General features: G+C 45.9%; 1 protein-coding gene across 1 annotated transcript; it reads left to right on the top strand.

Moving 5' to 3' along the window:
* The first annotated feature begins 469 nt into the window (after positions 1–469).
* LOC126525503 (THO complex subunit 4-B-like) lies at positions 470–19,470 on the top strand. Its single transcript, XM_050173394.3, has 5 exons — positions 470–813; positions 2,111–2,275; positions 6,337–6,484; positions 16,115–16,247; positions 18,703–19,470. Exons 1-5 carry the CDS (start codon positions 598–600, stop codon positions 18,812–18,814), a joined length of 774 nt encoding a protein of 257 aa, XP_050029351.1. The 5' UTR covers positions 470–597; the 3' UTR covers positions 18,815–19,470.
* The last annotated feature ends 878 nt before the right edge of the window (positions 19,471–20,348 follow it).

The following is a 20,348-nucleotide window of genomic DNA, read 5'->3' as shown; positions in this document are numbered from 1 at the left end:
CGCTAAATTAAGACAAAAACATAAGCCAATTTTTACTTTACATTATAATAGTATAACTTCGCAATCATTTGTATTTATGTTATTGTATTTTGGCATTTAATTATGTATTAATGAAAAAAGCTCCAGAAATGGTTTTTTTTATTGTTCAAAATCAAATCTCAAAGGCTGCGTTTTTGTATGGCAGACTAAGATCCACTAAAGTATACAAACGTCTTTGTTTAAAAAAAATCTGTCGTTACTGCTACTCTGTTCTTGCTCAAATTTTGCAGCAACATTCTGTTGCGCACAAAAATAGACTGCGTCCAAAACATGACGTCCATGACGTGTTTTGGCGTCTTGCAATCGTTTTTGGTAAATGCAAGTCAGTAAATACATAGCCTTTGAGATCAAAACGCCACCTAAAAAGGCCACCGTTTAAGTCTGAGGCGCTGCAGTCGGTTGCGTTCATTCCCAGAGTCCTCTGCGATAGTTTTGTTGTCCGCCATAACAGGAGAGAAAAATTTTTGTATCTGCGTTCCGGTAGTGCAAGCCGTCGTTTTACGGGTCACTGTAGTGGATCATTTGTTGAACGAGTAGCTGCGCATTTCCAGCGTCACCATGGCAGACAAAATAGACATGTCCTTGGACGACATCATCAAGATGAATCGGAGCCAGTACCGGACGACGCGAGGCCGTGGCAGGGGCCGTGGTCGAGGCGCGGGCAGCTTCGCTGGACGCGGAGCGGCACGTGGATTTGGAGGAGCCGGTGGCGGTGGTGGAGCTGTTCGAAGAGGCACGCTTAGAGGACGTGTCCGTCAGCAGCCCTACACTAGGGTGAGGTAGCGGCCTGCACGTTTACTTGGCTGCGCTGTGGAAGTGGAAGCCGATATCGTTCGGTACTACCGGCGCGCCAAAGTGTTCATGTTTAGGCCTTTGTCATTGCGCTATTGAATGTGCTTCGGTAGCCTGTGGCGCGCTGACTAATGTTAGGCCGGCGGGTTTTAGACGTGCTGCTACGCGACGCAGTTGTGCGGCGTTGCGTGTGCGCTAAACGTGTCTCGGCCTGTTCTGGAGCGAACCACGAATGCTGCCTCCGTATTTGCGATTGGGTTGCGGAATGCGCGCGACGGGCTTTTCTCTGTACGTCGTGTAGCCGTTGTGGACAGTCGTTTCGGAATGGTGACGCTAGGCGCAAAATTCTATGGCCTTCAATCACGACGCGTAGAGGGGCCTGTATTTAGGATTGTATATTGTGTCGTGGCGTGCTCACATTGTGCGAGGCGAAGTTTAAAATTGAAGCACGTAAGACCTGCCCGCATTAGCTGCTCTATTTGCCGCTGCGTCATTCAGAAATGGCATCATTTCGCTCGTTTTCTATTGTGCGCGTCAGTGCGGTAACGTTTTACTTAGCTACGTAATATGTATAAGTAGTTTCGCTTCCTTTCGTTATTACAGCGGGCCAACATGCGTATAATTTTCTAGTAAGTCCAGGAAAGTGTAGCTCAGTAAAATATTCTTACGCTAGAATTAAGTATATATGCATTAATAAATTTAGTCCCATCAAAAACGGACGGATTGTTCTGAAGTAAGGAATTGCATCCAAGTGATGAGTTCAGAGCCATTTGAAAACGGGACTATCACTGTCAGCCAGTTTGAAAACACTGGTATTCCACTTCAGGGCGCTAAATGGTGCCGATAATCAGTTTGTTTATAATTGGGTACACACATTCCATTTGGTCAGTGTATGTACCTAACCTGTGGGACAAAATAATGGGCAAGCGAAACAATAAAGGTGAGAAAAGTTAGTCTGAAACAAAAAATAAATTCCTCATGGCCATAGTTTGAGTGGTTCTTCAAGAAAAGGTAATGTCTGCTGAAGCTAATGTGGAACCAGCAACACCCGTGAGCTATATTTAGCTTAAGTTGGTGACCTTGGCACTGTAAACAGGAAAAGTACCAGTTTTTGTAGTAACACGGAAAGCTTAAGAACAGTTAGCAGTAATATTCACTATGTATAAGTTTTGTATGCTTATTTGAGCATGCCTGTGAAATAGTGTTTACGGTCACATGGTTGATGTAGAAAGGAACATGCAACATTTATGAGCCTTGTTTCTATGGCGGCTGTTTGCAGAGCTTTACGCAAACCAAAGAGCTTCCTGACCGGTGGCAGCATGACATGTATGATGGAGTTGGCGCTCGACGTGCCTTGTCCGGCGGCCTCGGAGGTGCTGGCATGGGCCCCTCCAAGCTGCTGGTCTCCAATCTTGACTACGGAGTGTCTGACGCTGACATCAAGGTGTGAATCTGCATTCCTCAATCTCGTGACAATTCTGTCTGGGTTGTAGTTGCAAGAGAATATCAAGTTTTATGGCACATACGACTGGTCTTTCGAGAGTACTGTCAAAGCGATCTGGTGGTTGTGTAAAACAAGAATGAAGCTGTATTACTCCGACAAACGACTTTCGTAGCATTATTCCATCTTTAACACACACTATAGAAACATGCTTATTGTCATGATACCGCTTAGTTACTTGATTTAATATTATGCCAGAATGCTTGGGAATGGCCATTTGAATGTGCCATTAGCAAGCATCGGTTTGGCAGCCTTAGGAATTTTCTCGAGGTTCTCGATTCTCAGTAAAGTTTCATTCAACGTTCAACTGTGAGATGTGGTCGTCTGCACATGACAGCACTGTTTAGAGTTGTATAGACCCCTTTTTTCGATGGGGGCAAAATGCGAAAACACCTGTGTACTTAGATTTAGGTGCACATTAAAGAACCCCAGGTGGTCGAAATTTCCGAAGTCCTCCATTACGGCGTGCCTTATAATCAGAAAGTGGTTTTGGCACGTAAAACCCCATAATATTTTATAGACCCTTTTCATGGCGATCCTGTGGGCACTGCCATGTTTCATCACATGGTGACATGTCCATGAAATGTCTCCGTTGCCTGCGTGTTTAGAATGCATGTGCATGATGCCATTGCAGCTTGGCAAACCTTTGTTTTGGTGGATGTCGTAGACAGTGACTGGAGGGACAACACAAAGCTTTGGCATTAGCTTCAAAAAACATGTAAGCGATTTCGAAGCTCATTTCACCTTGTCCAAACAGTGCGAGCAGCATATATGGTGCTTTTATACTAGAAGTGGTGCTGGAAATGTATCCCAAGCTGTCCAGACTCTTCACTTAAGAATTTATTTAGTATGAGTGTCTCTTGCTCTTCATTCTTTATTTGCCACTCGCTCTGAAGCAGTGGCTTCTCGTGTTTCTGACTTGGTAGCATTAATCGCAGCTGTCACTATCAGATCATTTTCTGCCTAATCGCTTGCAGGTGTACTCATTTGCAGATTTGTTCTTGCCGCGCTGAATGCTTGGAACATAGATGTTCTCTACTTCGTATTATAGCTTGTAGTGAAGACATATTATTGCTAGTAATTCACCAATTCTGTGGACTGCCACGAATCATTGAGCTTCGTACGTTTGTGTGCTGTCGATCTAGTCCGTCACCCAAGCTTCGGCGGATTGATTTTAGAGTATGCCTGTTCACTTATTATTACCGTATTTACACGATTGTAAGTCGACTCGAATGTAAGTCGACCCCCCCATATCGCGTGACCGAAAAAAAAAAAAAATATATAAGAGAGCATACCCGAGGGTGCATTCGATAACGAAAATTTATTAGTAGCTGACATGGTCGCTGGGCTACTCGTCTTCACTAGTGCTGCCATCGTCATCGTTGCTGCGGCCCCACAGTGCGTCGTGGTCCAGCGAAATTTCAAATTTGGCAAACGACCGCACCAGGACATCTTGCAGAACAGCAGCCCACGCCAAATGCACCCAACCACACGCAGCCGTCAGGGAGGCTCTTTTGACAGGTCTGGTTGGTGTAATTTCGCAGTCTTCTGCCGCCAGCCACTCGTTGTACTCACGGCGGAGCAGAGCCTTAAAATTAAGGCGAAGGTCCGGGCTTGTTTCATGACCACGTCGCACTTCACTGGCAGGGACCGATCACGCATTTCAGTGACGTACGCCGCAAGCTTAGCCTACAGCTCCGGAAAGCGTCCAGACTTTGGCACGTGGGAAATTTCTCACTTGTCGTCACAGTTGAAAATTTCGCTTCGCTGCAGTCGCCACTCTCGCACCACCCGTTTAGAAACATCGAAATTGCGGCCGGCTGTGCAGTGATTTGTTTCTTCGGCGTAAAGGATGGCAGCCCTCTTGAACGCTGCTGTGAACGAGTGCCGAACGATTAGTGGGCCTGGAGCACTCGTGACGACTGGGGAAGCATAGAAGTAGCACGTAGCCGGCAGTCAAGTGGAACGCGTCAAACCAATACCATGCCAATACCAATGCCTTAAAGAGAAACCAGCGAGCGGTGTCTGCTCTTCCATGAACTACCGATACTCCCCGCAAGCGCCACCGTTCTGAGATTCTGAGGGTGCCGCCGCAAATGGGAACAGCGGCGCTTCCATCAACTATCGACACCCCCCCATGAGTGTTGCATGCACTGTAAAACTCTCAAAAATGTTGAAAAACCCTTCCGAAAAGCGAACAAACACGCGGGATAGCGAAAAGATACGGATAGGGCCATAGAGCAAACATAAAATTCTAACTACGTTGTAGCTCCCGTTGGTATCGCTTTTTTTGGCGGGGCCATGTTTCGTTTTCGATTGTAAGTCGACCCCCCAACTTCAGACTTTCAAATTTAAAAAAGGGGTCGACTTACAATCGTGTAAATACGGTAATACATGGGCGTAAGTTTGATTGTGAGTCGGGGGGTGGATGTGTGAAGATGACGTGTGAGAAACAATACTGCACCAGGAAGCGGTGCTGCATACTTTGTCACTGTGTAGTGAGCGGTACCGACTGCTGCCGGCGTTGTACGATTGGAGTCTTTTGTTTAGAGGTTAGCAATGCAACACTAATAAATAAGAGTTTTTTGTCAAGGCAAACGGGCAACACAGGCAGTTCTTGAGTAGCAGTGGTCCGTAAACTTGGCCAGACAGATTCATTCCATTCCTTAAAATGCCGCTCACTTATTTTTTGCGGCCAACTACTGGACACGTCTTCCCTCTACTGTTCCACATTTTGCAGCATGCATAGGACACATTGCCTTAGTGATCACGCAGTTGCATTCTCGGCAGCTGATCACACAGTAGCAGGGCAGAAGCAGTAATGGTTTAGCATTTGCATGAGGCAATGTCTGGTGCAACGCGGGAAGTGCCATCTCGTTCCAGAGTAAACAACGCTGTGAAAAGGGTCTACGGTCTTCTACCGAAACAAAAGATTGCTGCTTGAACTTAAATTTCTGCTGTACACTCGAAGCTCTTCATGAACCACTGATGAGTCTAGCTTGTCTGCATTTTTCTGTTGACAGTTCCAAATTTGTTGCTTCGCACTCCTTGAGGGTTTGATTGCATGCATACCTCAACATAACCGCAGGCTGTAATGCTCATCAAGGGTTGTGCAAAGAGAGATCTTTTGCCACGGTCACTGTACCAATCTCGCTGAATGTGTACACCTTAACCATCTAATACAACAAGAGTCGGTGTAGTCGGTGGAACATGACTGGTGGCAAGGATGCACGCGGCTCTCTCCAAGCTAAGAGCCAATTGTGTTCACCGTTCGATGTTATTTACCTAATTAAAGCTAATGTTTGGTTATGGAGCATAAGGAAATAATGTACATCGAGTATTGCAGAAGGCACTGAGCAGAACAAATTAACCAACACCTGGCAGCCAAATAACATTGCCTTAGTTTGTGCTTTAGGAACTTTCAATTGATTACTTTGAGTTCTAAGTAATTGAGTTCCCCATTACAGTTGTGCTTGCATCTTGTAAAGCTTGGATTTTGGTGTTAAACTGTGATACAAAGTGAAATAGTTTTAGGTGGATGTGCACAAAAAAAGCGCTTCTTTTTCTTGGAAATAAGGCTCATGATAGTATTTAGGTGGCAATGTATTTCTAGATGCATTCACACTTGCATCCTGACCTGCCGTGGTAGCGCAGTGGCTTTAGCGTTGCAGTGCAAAGCTCGAGGGCACGAGATCGAATTCCGGCTGCAGTGACCACATTTTGGTGGAAGCGAAATGCAAAAATGCCCTTGTGCCGAGCATTGGTTGCACGTGAAAGAAACGCTTATCAAAATTAATTCAGTCCCCCCCACTACTGCACAACTCAGTCATATGGTGGTTTTGGCATGAAAAACCCAAGAATATAATTCATCTTTAACGTGTGCCTCGAGCTCCTTAAAAGATAATCTTTATCTTGAGTGACATACACAAAGCATTTCAGTGTCTGACAAATGTCTAGCTTTCTTCGTGTGTCCTTAAATGCTGATAATGGACTGACACTTGCAGGAGTTGTTTGCTGAGTTTGGTCCTCTGAGGAAGGCAGCTGTGCACTACGACCGTTCTGGGCGCTCGCTGGGCACTGCAGACGTGGTTTTTGAGCGGCGCACAGACGCTGTTCGGGCAATGAAGCAGTACAACGGCGTGCCTCTCGATGGTGAGTGAGCCTGTAGATCATTTCCATTCAGTAGACAAGTCTGTGAGGTAGACCTTTATGATTGTGCATTGGCAAGGAAAGCTGAGCTTGTCTAGAATGGTACAGTGAAATGGCGATACATTCGACTCCCAATAATTCGAAGTCTGTTAATTGGAATTGAAGTGAGGGTCCTACAAGTTCTGCATGCAATCCTATAGAAAAAAAATGCTTGGTAATCCGAAGATAAGGGTCTTAAATGTGGGTTAATTAGAAGTCATTTTTCAATGGAAAGCCTCGAGGCGATTGTAGCGTTCCATAAATTTGCTATATTTAAAGTGAAAAGAGAACTTTGTGTACTGCACTAGTATCGTCGCCATCGCAGCTGACCGTAGCACCATCGCTTGTGAAGTGTCAAGCTTAAACCATCTGGCCTATTTTTAAAGTGCAAAAGCAGCTTTGTGTCAGTCATATCGTCGCCATCGCAGCTGACCATCATGAAGCAGGAAGATTAAGCGGTCAAGCCCGGTGCAAGCAGCACATTAGCATATTTGTCTCCGTGTCTTTCCTCAAGTTGGTTCGCAAGTGCGTTGGTATCGTTCCACTGGTGTTTCCACGAGCTTCATTTCGGTTGCACTCACGAAGTTGGCAACTCGTGAATCCTATCACACGCTTGACTTGGTGATGAAAGTCAAGACTTTAAAAGAAGTTCAGAAACGAAGCACCGCCAAGGAAGACATTGCATGGAAATACGGTATCAAGAACAAGTGCTCGTTGCTGGATGCTTTTGAGAATGGTTAATTCAAGATGTCTCGAAAGAGAATGCGCACCGGCACCTACCTGGAATTAGTATAAGCGCTGCTCCTTTGGATTAGGGAAGCACGAAGCAACCAACTTCATCTCAGTGGTGATGTCGTTGCAGCAAAAGCCCTGTACCTTGCCGCGATCTTAGGGATTGGCAACATTGTTTCTTTCGATGGATCGCTGGCGCACTTCATGCATTATCATGACCTGGTTTTTAAAAGCGTCTGTGGAGAGAAGGCGTCAGTCAACCAGGGAACATGCGTGACGTGGAAGGAAAAGCTTCACAAGTACATGGACGAATATCAGCCGGAATACATATTTAATGCCGATGAGACTGCACTTTATCAGATGTTACCAGAGAATACTGACATTCAAGGACGATGATTGTGCTGGAGGAAAGCATAGAAAAGACAAGTGTCTGTCTTGATTGTGGCCAGCATATCGCGCACTGAGTGATCTCGCCTGCTGGTGATCGGAAAGCCCACTAAGCCTAAATGTTTTAAAGACGTCAAAACGCTTCCTGTGGACTACATAGCTAACAGGTGGTCATGGATGACTTCGGACATTTTTAAAGACTGGCTGCAAAAACTGGATCGCAAGTTCGCGTCGTCAAACCGTAATGTTTCTTGTGGACTAGTGCAGTGCCCGTATGAATGTCTGCCTTGCTTACTTGCCAGCCAACACGGCATTGGTGTTGCAGCCCATGAAACAGGGAATTACAGAAAATGTAAAGGTGTTGTTGTATAGAAAGCATCTTCTCAAGCGGATGATATTGCGCATGGACAGCTCCACTCAGTATGAGGTGAGCCTTCTCAGTGCCATCCACATCTAGGACGAGCTTGGGTCACGTTAAACAAGAAATCATTGCCAACTGCTTCAGGGAATGATTCGTTTTGAACAATGGGGAAACACAGAGAAGTGAGCTTGATGAACATAGTCTTGGAGTAGCTCTTGGCGACATTCATGTCGAAGTGTATGTTACCATGGACAGCACATTTCAGATGTGTGATGCGCTGAGGAACATTGAAATCTTTGAGATTGTTAGACTCCACACGGCTAGTAAGGAAAGTGACATTGACAACGACGTTGAAACTTGGCCACAACTGCGGGCCTTGCTTTCGTGCAGCGGTTTTTTGCTGCGGAGAACTGTATTGTGTGCGCCTGAGCAAGACTAGACATGTGGTGGTTGGGCATCAGCTTGCTCGTCTTTCTTTAGGTTCTCTTGTAGCTTTGTGCGAGACGGTGGCGCATGCACTGAAGTGGTTAGGAAAAAGAAGGATGTGCTTGCTATCAGCTCGTCTGCTTCCATGGTGGCCAAGTGTGATACATCTCCTTTCCCTTAACGAGACGAAAAAAAGAAAAGAAAGGAAGAATGTTATAACCATAGGCTAATAAAGAATAGCTAAGAGAATTGACGAAATTTCACGTCGTATTGCAGCCGTTGAAGCTTGTTGCGCTGACGGGGGTCGACCTGCGGGGATCTGCCTCCAACGCTTCCACTTTGGAGAAAACTCGTCTATTGGCTTGCAGATGACCAGTGAAACCAGGCGCACTTAGGCCTTGTTCTGGAAGGTCCTATCTTTCGTTTTGTGCGCTACTATTTTCAGCGTTGCTGTTGTCATCTTCATCTATCCAGCGGTATTTTTCCTGCATTTGCAGCAGGTGTTGTCTGTTCAGCTTTAGAAGCCTTCCATTCTCTGTCTCCACGATGTGGGAACGAAGGGCCACTTTTTAAAGCACTCTTGCCTTACGTGACCAGTTGTCATCCAGTATGCGCACCGTGTCTCCTCGCTGCAAAGGGTGCAGCATTTTGCCGTTTGCCTGCTGTTGATACTTAACTATTGGGCGTCCCACCTCAGTGCTGCATTTCGGAACATTGGTGCGCAGGCGCCATCCCTGTAACAGTTGGGCAGGTGAATGGGCATCGTCTAGGACAGACACACGATAAGACAAGAGTTATAACCAAAAATAGTCACAAGATTCAGTGGTCTTTTTTTATGATGCGCTTGGCTATCTGTGCTCCCTTTTCAGCAAGTCCATTTGATCTCTGAAATCGCAAGCTTTTTCAGTACCCAGAATGACGACGTTGTCGACGTAAACGCGTGCTCCTGGCATGCTTTCACAGATCTCGGTGCGTTTTAAAAGACCCTACTGGCAGACGAAATGCCGAATGGTCGCCTTAGGAACCGATTGGCGAAAGGAGTGGCGAACGCGCAGACCTGCAATATATTTTCCTCTAGGGGTATCTGATGAAAACTTGAGTTGGCATCAAGTCGTGAAAAAAATCAAGCTTGTGACGGCTTACTTTCTATATCTTTGCAGGTAGGAATCAGGTAGTGCTCGCGTAATATATTCTTGTTTACTTCTCTAGGGTCAATGCATACTCTGAGAGCGCTGTTCTTTTTTCGTACCATAACGAGGGGACTTCCCCATTCTGTGGGTTCTACTTTTACGATGATGGACGCCTATTCCATCCATGCCAGCTCATCACGAAATGGTTGCTTCAGTGCCAAAGGTGCTTTCCGAGCAGGTTGTACGACTGGAACCGAATCTGGTCACAGAACCATCTTATACTTTCTTTCTACACAGCCCGTTCCGTGAAACAGATGTGCTAATTCTATTTCTGGCCCTGCTTTTCCACTTTGCCTGACTGAGTCTGTTTGCTGAAACAATGCCAAACTCAATGCATGTGCTTAACCCACTGATCGCGTGGCGTCCTTTCTTGATGATAAAGAAAGCAGTATCACTCGTGCTGTTTATCTCTAGTGCTTTAGTGGCGGTACCAACATGCTTGATCCCGGAGCAATTGTAGGCAGTCGGCACTCCTGCACTCTTGCGCAACGCGTTCACTTTCAAGATGTGTTGAAATATACTAAACAGAATAGAGTTGCCTTGGGAACCCGTGTCGATTTTCAGTTCTATCTCATGACCAGAGACCATGCCACGCCCTGTCCAGTCTTTTCCTAGTTTTGTGCTTGCATCACAGATGCTGATGTCAAGAACATCAAAACTATCTTCATGATCTTCTTGAATGCCGTGAACATGCAGGTTCTTGCAGCATGCTGAAAAGCGATTCTTCTTTGTACATGCGTAGCAGGTTCTTCCGTAGGCTGGACATTGCCATGGCACATGTACCCGACCATAATGCTTGCACTGCCCTTTCTGTTCTTCGCCACGTTCAAATTGGCAAGAGAAGTCTACTTGCATGCGCTCATTGGCCCATGCCGCATTTTGTTGTGCCGCCGCTTCAGCTGCTTTGCACATGTTTTCGGCATTTTGTAGAGTCAAGGTTTTGTTGCACGTTTTCTCTGACAGTCCTGTTATCAGTCCCGAATAAGATCTAGTCCCTAATCATCCACTCTTCAAGGGTTCCGAAATTGCAAAGTTTGGCTTGCGTCCTCAGGTCGCGTGCAAACCACTCTAATTGCTCTCCCTCATCTTGAACTCTCATACGGAACACATGGCGTTTGTAAACCTCGTTCCCTTGCTCAATTCTGTATGCATCAAACTTCCGCACTAGTGTCTCGTAGTCATCTTGAGCTCACCTTCTGCGAATGTGAAGTTGTTATAGACCTCAAGCGCTTCATCACCCATGGTGCTCAGGAGGACGGCTGTCTTGGGATGGTCTGCCCAGGTAGCCATCAGGAATAGGTCCAGTCTTTGCTTGAAGCTTTCCTAGTTCCTTCTGATATTGCCGGTTAACTGCAGTGGGCAGGATAGTTTTAAGGCATCCATGACTTGCTTCCCGCTGCGCTGCTGCGGGCACTTCTGACACCATGCATCATGTGCGCCTGAGCAAGACTACACATACGGTCTTTATTCTTTATTAGGTTTCTTTATTAGGTTCTCATTTATAGCTTTGTGCGAGAGGGTGGCGCATGCAGTGATGTGATTGGCTGAAGCCATTTTGGAGCAGCTTTTTGGAGCAGCCAGAAGGGCATTTTGGAGCAGGGAAACATGCTTTTGGAGCAGCTCAAGGCTCATTGCCAAGTGGAAAAACTGACTTTACGAGAAGTAAAACAGTAAATAAGAAGCCTTTGGGAACAAAAAAGTGTTGTGCCATAAAGAGGGTGTTAGCGCCATTTCGTTGCGGCCAGAAAGCGAAAACACCCGTAACTTAGATTTAGGTGCACATTAAAGAACCCCAGGTAGTCCAAATTATTCCGGAGTTCCCCACTACGGCGTGCCTCCTAATCAGATCGTGGTTTTGGCACGCAAGACCCTACAAGTTAGTTAATTTCGGGTTACCTGTGCAATGTCATATGTTGGCCCAAATAACTAATTTTAGAACTTCAGCATCATTTTATTTATTTGTTATGTGACCAAGTATAGATCAGCGCTGTGTTATAGCCACCAAGCCCCTATAGGACAGCAAGTTATAAATGGACAACGAGCAAGTCAATGGAACTTTTATTTAAAAAAGACTAGAACGCAAATGAGAAGCTTACAGAAAAATAAATAAGAAGACTAGAATGCAGATCACAAGCCTATAGAAAAACAATGAACAAACACTATCAACGGTTCTAAACATATATGAACTGAATAATAATTATGTACATGTAACAACAGCACAACTTCTCGGCTTCTTGGCCTATCAAAAAGCAGTGGACTTGTTCTGTGCCTTTTTCTGTAAGCAACATCATTCACTCTAACTGCAAAATACTGCCTAGTTGGCTGCCTTAGGCGACATTTTGTCAAGCGCAGCCGAAAGCCTTGTTTTCCCTTCAGCAAGCAAGGCCTGCCCACTTTCAATATCGCCAAAATTCTTCGTCTTGATGCCGTTATTAATGAGCAGCTCTGCATTCACCAACATTTTCTTTGCCGTTTCTACTTCCAGCTGGAGGTTTTTGTCAGCTTCACTTGGCATCATCTCGGGACCATTGGCACGCTGCCGTTTCGCAGCCTGCTCTTCTTCAGCTGCCAAACGTTCTCTATATCCTTTGCTTGCCCCTCGCACTGCTCTGACAACATCAGGCGTAACATCGAAACTAGACGGGTCACTACCAAAGCGTTTGGCATATGAAACAATGTTCCTTATGCCATTTACGGTTTGAATAGTCAATCTAGACCTTTCATTAAGTTGTCGACGGTTCGCACTAAACCCCCTTTCTACGTCTGCATTTCCGTGCGGAATGCAAAGCAACGCTTTGACAATCTTGCTCAACAGAGGGTACTTGGCTCCATTGTCAGGCTTCTTCTTATCAAAAATGTTCTGCCAGTACTTTTCGACAGAAGTGGATGCATTTGATTCAATGTGCTGCAGCCGGAGGAGGTTGTACTCGTCCATCAAGGTAGAGATGTCGCGCGGCTGTATAACCTGTGGAAGCCCTGAAGCTAGTTGCCTGAGGTCACTGGATGAGGATTCCTTTTCCACGGACTCTGGCTTAAGGAAGCGTAGACTCTTCAGCAATAAATTGCCGAATGGCAGTCGTGACACAAGGTACTCTGTGCACTTGATATAAAACTTTCTGGCACCCAGCCTAAATGCTCTTTTGTCCGCTGCTTCCCAAGATGACATTTCCTGCTCTGTGTCCTCTCCAATCTCCACTTTTGCTTTCCAGTTCGCAGGAGAGTCGGCCTGCAGTAGTGGCAGCTCTGTGCCCTTCTTAGAGCTATAGGACTCTTTATTCATAAAACGTCCACACAGCTTATAAACTAAAGCCACCATTTCACTATAAAGCAGATGAGCCAAAGGTTCGCTCTTTTGAGAGACAAAAAATCGGTAAATATCCCTGCAGCATTCTTCATGAACAGGAGCTTTGCATAAAACATTCCGTCTGAAAACGCTTTCCTCAGGCGTTGACGCAGCTGTCCTCCCACACAAGCTGAATCAGACATGACAACACTTCTGATCGCTGGAAACTGCTCAATGAGGCGATCAACTGCAGGCCCTAATGTAAGCCACCTGGAGCTCACATGACGTAAGAAAACATTGCTTGGCAGTTGAAGCACTTCTTGCTGGGCTTCTTGCTGTACAAAGTGCTGAAGCACTTTGTACAGCACTTTTGAAAAAGTAATATACATCCACGACTGCTGCCTCAACATCCGAACCAAACGTATCTATGCCATGGCTGAATGCATTATGAACTTTGTGGAGGCAGCATTCGCCTACATCTATGAGGTTTGGGTGCGATTCCTTCAGTTTCTTTTTCACAGCTTTCATTACATTAGGCCCATCACTAAAGAAACAAATGAAGTTGTTTTGTGGAAGATCCTGTGTTGCCTTTCTTGTTTCGCTGAGAAGGATATCAGCCGTAGCTGAGCCTAACCTGAAAGACTGAAGATGTTCCACAACCACATGTTTTGTAATGCATGAAAAGTACCTCACCATTACATCGAGTTGCTGGCAACGTTGCTCCGGCAATGGCGTTTCATCAATTGCGATTGAGTAGAAAACATTTGGTCTGTTTAGTTCATCAATTACAAGTTTCCTAAAGTAGGGCCCAAGACCATCAGACACCATGTAGGATGCTTTGGTTCGTTTGCAGGAAAACTGTTTAGCAATTTCAGAATCGGGGAACATCCTCGGAAAAAGAGACATGGCTGTATCCGCCCAGGAGAAGGGAACTTCTTTGAGAGTAATCCCCAGAACGAAGAGAGTCTCTGCACGAACCACGCGGTTGCCTGAGAGTGTCGCTGAACTCTGCGAGAAGTCCAAATGCGTCTGACAGGCCTTCGGCGTTTTCAGTACACCTGCAGAATCACGATGGTTCTTCGTGGCCTCGATGTGCCGCTTGCTTGTAGCGTGTCGCTTTATCGCTGCAACACCATGCTGTGTGCATTTAATCGTGTGATTGCAGACAATGCAGTATCCACTGCCATCAATGCCTTGGCGACACCAAGATGATATGGTGTCACCATTTTCGTCCTTCTTGCTGAGGATGTCGATGTTGAACTTGGTGGAACGACCTGAGGAACAACAAATTTTTTAGTTTAGTATCACGGCACATACATGCGTTTGGCATGCTGGAAGAATCGCTTTAAGAGACACCAGGCAAGACAACTCCCCAAAAATGCTTTAAAAGCGATTGTACCACCACATTTTTCACTGCAACTCAAATGTGTAGTGAACAGACCAACACAACGAAGCGTCGAAGCAAACGGACCGAACAAGTGACACTATCGGGAAGCAGCCCGGTCGTATACCGGAGTCCCATGGGCACATTTGATCGCGATCAAAGGTGCCCGTTTGACACCGGTATTAGTGTACCGCACGAGAACATAGGCTTGTAAAAGACACCTGCTAGTAACACCGCGCTGAAAACACGAATCGAAAGTTAGCAAAGGGTCCAGAGTACTGACTTCTAACGTTAGATCATGGCAAATGATAAGCGCGACCAAGCAGATAGCGCCGCGTGCCAGCAAACTACCATGTGATGCGATGCCGCCAGCCTACGTGAAAATGCAATACAAAAGGCACAGACACTGAGCTTCCGCAATCGGTCGACGAAAAATAACGCCAAAGAGATATTTGCGGCGCGAATGTAGTTGGTTTAGTCCTTATCAAGGACGAAAACCAAAGATTAAAGAACAATTGAACCAACTTGACAGGACAGCTAACATCTACTGAATGCGACAATGGCAAACTTGCATCGCCCTAAGGCATCACTATACCAGTGCAGAACTTTTTCATAACGCTTTATTAAGAAAGTTCCGTGAACTCACCTTTAAGCTTCGAATGCGCCATTTCAATGATGAGTTGTGCTGCAGCATTCCAAGCACGTCATTATCCGGTAGTTCGACTTGCCCTGCACACGCGCTCACGTTTCCTTTGCTTCACGCGCGAAGTGTGCAATGGCGACGAAGATCGATGTCGACGTGAGGATTGATGTCGCTCGCAATTGTGGGGCGCATGGACGTTTCGGCCTCGAGATATTAGTTTCGCTTTCGGAGTGTGAAAATACGCGTTCGGCGCAGCTTTGGCGCAGAATAGCAAAAATGTAGCAGGATGTAGCAGGATTTGCCTTTTGGCGCACTTTGGCGCAATCGGCGCAGCTATCTCATCACTGCGCATGCGCTGAAGTGGTTAGGGAAAAGATGGATACGCTTGCTGTCAGCTTGTCTGCTTCCGTGGTGGCCAAGTATGATACAAGAACAAAGCAGAAGAACTCGTGACACATCTAGTCCGTAGAACTTACTTTCCGCAGCAGGATTCCGCAAGCAGAAGCAGACAGCAAATTACTGATTCTTTTTTTCATATATACAGTGAGCTTTAAACTAACAAAAATGTCTATTTTGTTTCTTTGTCGTTAATTGGAAGTTCATATCATTCAAATTTTTTCACAGTCCCCGTGAACTTCTTATTAACGAGAGTCAACTATAGTTGCAACTAATGTAGGTGGTTTATTCAGTGCAGCTCTTCTGCCCTGCACAGTTGTATCCGTTTCTCGAGAAATATTCTCAGTGACCCCAACAAAATCTCCTAGTCGCACTTTTTCTAGAAGTCTGGTAAGAGCCCATGCACAAATTGAATTTGCAGATCGCGCTACTGTCAAGAGTGTAAGTGCAGCCACAGCTTGCATTTTGCAGATTATATTGAGCACGATAGCACATCCGAATTGCTATTTTAGACTACTGCTCAGGGTTATGATTTGATGAGATTGTTGCTTTTTCTTCATTCCCTCTGTCAGTGCAAGGTGCAGTGTGTACTTTGCTATTTACCCTGATATGCAACACTCTGTGGATTTGACATTCTTTGCTTGTGCAGTTTGTCCTGGTCTGTGTCTGAGCAGCAGCTATGCCAATCAATGTGAATTGCAGCTGTCGTTTCCTGGCGCCCCCATGCACCATTTGTAATGAGAGTGTGGGTGCAAATAGGTCCCTAACATTGCACTCTTTGTTGCAAACTAGGCCGGCCCATGAACATCCAGCTGGTCACCTCAGCAGTTGGTGCTGCTGCACTCTCTCCAGCATCACGGCTTGGTTATGCGGCTACAGGAGGCGGTGGGGCCCCTTCACAGCGTCCTCGTGGAGGTGGTTTCCGGTGGGTGTGATGACCTTCGTTGTAATGTGTACATTGTTTAGCAGCTGCTAGGATGTTGGTGTGCGTGTTTCCTTCGGTGTATGGGGATTACCTCCTTAAGGGGCGACGTGGCTTTGAAAATCAACTTCCTTATTTCTTCATGGATTTTAATGAAAATTGCCACAAATGTTTGGAATGTCTCCCTGATGCTTCCATAAATGTTTTAGAGCGATATCTTGAAAACATTTTATTCAGTTTTATTGAGCAGAATCTTTCTCCCTCTTACTTTCTGGAGAGCCTCGGGAACTTAAAAAACGTGATAGAAGGCTTGTTAAGTATTGCCTGCATAGCTAAATGTGTGTTGAAGGTTGTGACATTCTTGCATTTCTTGTGTTTTTTTCGCAGCACAAATTTTTTGGAGTGCCATATTTTATGTTACCTTCACATCAAGCACACTTTCATGGTAGACGAATAACCATATCATAAACTTACAAAGGGTCAAGATAAGAAAGTGAGAATGTCACGACCTGCACTGCAGCCCAAGGAATGTGACAAAACAAATGGAGTTAAAATATGTTAAACGGTAACAAAGAAATCAGCTCCGAAAACTGAGCAGAAAGGCAGAAAAACTGTTTTGAGAAAACGGCTCTCAAAGTTTCACCTTCTCTTCAGTTCTCTAAAAGGCACCAAATTTGTAGTCTGGGCTGTTTTGTGATGTGGGGCTTCTTGTACATGTGGCCTCTGGTCTGGTGTGCTTCCCCCCCCCCCCCTTTTTTTTTTTTTCGTTTTTATACGGCATTACTGCTTTTGCTCCACAAAGAGCATGGTGTCTAGGTTTCAAACCAAGTGATGTGCAGAACTGTGTGTGGACATGAATATAGTTCCAGTGTACATTCAGGCAGCCTGTACCCGCAGGCTCCAGTACAATCAGCGAGGCTTTCTTTCTTTCTTTTTTTTTTTTTTTTAATTTATTTATTTATTTAGAACTGACCATGTTACTGAATGAAAGCTCTGAGTGTCAGCAGCCTCCCAAGTCATCTTTACTTGACAATGGCTGTAAAACTTATGATCAGAGAGCCAGTGATAGGTGTGCAGCTGCTTTCCAGAATTGTACTTTTGTATGATGCCTCGATCACTTCTGCAGCCAGGTGTCTGTGCCAGCCCCAGGGACCTAGTGAACAGAGCTCATGATGAGGTTCTCTTTATGACGGGGTGGTATGACATATTGCGACGAGCTATCGTGACAATAGAGTGAACGCGCAATATGCTTGGTTGAGGGTCCGAGATGACTACGCGCGAAATGCCTAGCCACGGATACAAGGAGCCGACGCGCAATGTGCTTAGTCGCACAGCTTGAGGTGCCGACGCGCGAAGTACTAAGCCATGCAGTCCGAGGTGCCGACACGCGAAATGCCCAGTCACAAGCTCGAAGAGTCGACCTTCGACGCACTTATTCGAGGAGTCGACACTCGATGCGCTTATTCGCGCAGTCGGAGGTGCCGATGCACGAAATGCTTAGGTGAGGGTCCGAGAAGTCCGCGCGCTATGTGCATGGTCGCCGAGTCTGAGACTCCCTATGCGTGAGTTGTTTAGCTGCGTGCCCTAGGATTGTGTGCGCGATGTGCTTCGTCACGAATTCCGAAACACCGAGTGCTGAAAGGCCTAGCCGCATGTCCGAGGATTTCGCGCGTGAATCTTGGTCGCGAAGTCTGCGCCGCCGATGCTCGGAATGCTTAGCCACGAGTCTGAAACGTCCACAAGCGTAGGGATGGGCCACGCTACTGCGGTGTCCACGTAGCGCCCGTATTGACACGTCGAGATTGCGGCAAGTGGAGATGTCCAGACTCTCGAGGTGCAAAGAGCCAAGCAGACGACGTGAGCGCCGGACCAATGGCGAACAGCGCTGGAGTCATGTGGCAGGCGCAGCCAATCGCAGACTCCGGCACGACCTTCAATAATTTGCTTTTTGTGCGCTTGTTTCTGTCTGGAGGAGATCGCTGAAGCGGCAAATTTGACGACGGAGAAACACGCTTTCCAACGAGACCAAGTTGGCGGCGCTCTGTGGCACCGTTCCGGAGATATTGTGGCTTGAAAAACTGTTCTTTCTTGATCTCTGCGAGATTTTTCGCCACCTTGGATGATAAAACGAATTTTTTAGAGCACTTCTAAGTGGTTTACAGTGATGGTATTTGGGTATCAGATAGGAAAAGGGTTATAGAAACTCAAAATGTGATTTTCAAGATATAGGTTTCTGGCAATTTTTCGCAATGCGAAAGCCGCTTCCCCTCTTAACTCTATGCCTACTCTGTAATTGTCCTATTCTCTCATCTCGAGGGCTATCAGCATGGTGCAAACATGTTTCTTACCATTATTGCCCTTCAACCCTCTAAAGATAGCTACTACAAACACCAGTGTGCTGAAACTTGTGAAATCAGCCTGGTGTGCACATTGTCTCATCTGTGTGTCACGTTCGCAGAGGCCGTGGCAGAGGCAGGGGCGGCCGAGGTGGCGGCAACGTCCAACGCAAGGTGCCAACTGCAGAAGAACTGGATGCAGAGCTTGACGCCTACGTCAACAAGATGGAGTGAGAAAGAAGCACGCCAGGACCCTTCGTTCAAGCACATCCCAATCCTCTCGTCAAGACGACAATGTGTGCTTAGTTGAAGAAGACCAGAACTTTCATATTTTTGTTTGTGGCTCACACATCACACAAAGAGCTTATAGAATTTTAGTACAGGCAGCATGAAGAGTGACCAAAGTGCAGGCCTGTTTTCTAGCTGCACTTAAAACATAGCTGGAGCTGCTGTGGGTTTCTGCATGGCTGTTGCACTCATGTAGTTGCCGAGGAGATGTGCCACCACCCCTCATACACACAAAACTGTGCTTCATTCACTTTTTATGCTGCCTGTGAGTTGCGTAGCAATCCATAACTTGTGGACTCCTGGGATGAAAGGAGACCATCACAGCTGCAGTTCCTTTTTTTTTTCTCCCGAGAAACAAGCTTGCTTCTTCATGTCATAATTTCGCACATTATGTTGACCTTCTGTATGTCACTTCATCATGTCATTGATCTGAAACAGCCATCAATGAACATTTCATTGTTCATGTGCAACATTGCATGGGGGAAACTCAAGCGAGCAGTGCACACACAACTGTGGGTTTTTACCTGTTTCAAATTCACTCCACCTGCTCTCATTTCTCGTGTGAGCCTTCAAAGAATAAACTTTTTGTCTGAAGATTACAAGCTCTGTGCTTTGTTCCATTTTCTAGATATAAGTGTGGGCACTAGAATTTTGATTGTGTATGTTTATTATAGCACCTGCATAATCCACACTCAGCAGTGTTGTTTCACCATTCTGAACAACTGACCGTGAAAGTTCGACCTTCTTAAAAAGGCATTGGAACAATTTTTTTTCCTGGAATGGCACTAACGGTTTAAATACCTGTGCCACCATTAGGCCTCTCTCTACATTGTGGATTCCCATTGCAATGACCTTTGAGGACTGACCAAGGTAGCAGGATAGACTGACTTCGCCATGTTGACAGCACATGCACAGTTGGCCTTATGGTGCCAGTAGTCCTCGCTGCTTTTCCCGATTGGCTAGTTCTCTGCGCTGCTCAACTGAGTGTAGCACCAGTCTTCCTTTAAGAGAACACAAAGTGCTAGTTGCACATTCTAGTTTTGTCTCTTGCGCATGGTTTCATCATGAGAGCCACATCTGCACCTGTGTCATATTGTAGCTACATCTTAATTAGAACTCTAAATTTGTTGGAACTAAGGGAATCTCATTGAAGGGGTGACTTAAGTGCAGCGCTGCATTAAGTGGCACATGGGCTCTATGCTAACACGAGTGAGGAGTTCTGAAAGTGTAGTGTCACTGCCGGGTTGGAATTGCCGCTGCGCGAGTTGGCGGGCTGTGCGAGCAGTTGAATGAAACTACAAATAAAAAAAAACGTAAGTGCTGCTACTACTACTACTACTACTGGCATACTTTGCAAAAGTAGTGCTAGTGGTCATGTAAAATTTATTGAAAGTTTGGAAATGTTAAAAAAATTGACTCACCATCTTGACCCTGCGAAAGTGGATGGCCAGCGAAGCTGTTGGAAAACCACTCATTCTGT

Source organism: Dermacentor andersoni, chromosome 8 (assembly GCF_023375885.2).
Source record: "Dermacentor andersoni chromosome 8, qqDerAnde1_hic_scaffold, whole genome shotgun sequence".
NCBI classification, from domain to species: domain Eukaryota; kingdom Metazoa; phylum Arthropoda; class Arachnida; order Ixodida; family Ixodidae; genus Dermacentor; species Dermacentor andersoni.
The sequence above is the reverse complement of the archived record's forward strand: the minus strand, read 5'-3'. Positions and strand labels throughout refer to the sequence as shown.

Bases quoted from the DNA above. Each gene is read 5' to 3' on its own strand.
- LOC126525503 (XM_050173394.3), top strand. From the start codon at position 598: ATGGCAGACAAAATAGACATGTCCTTGGACGACATCATCAAGATGAAT. The intron at 6,485-16,114 runs GTGAGTGAGCCT...GTTGCAAACTAG, and splicing joins CAACGGCGTGCCTCTCGATG to GCCGGCCCATGAACATCCAG. The intron at 16,248-18,702 runs GTGGGTGTGATG...TCACGTTCGCAG, and splicing joins CCTCGTGGAGGTGGTTTCCG to AGGCCGTGGCAGAGGCAGGG.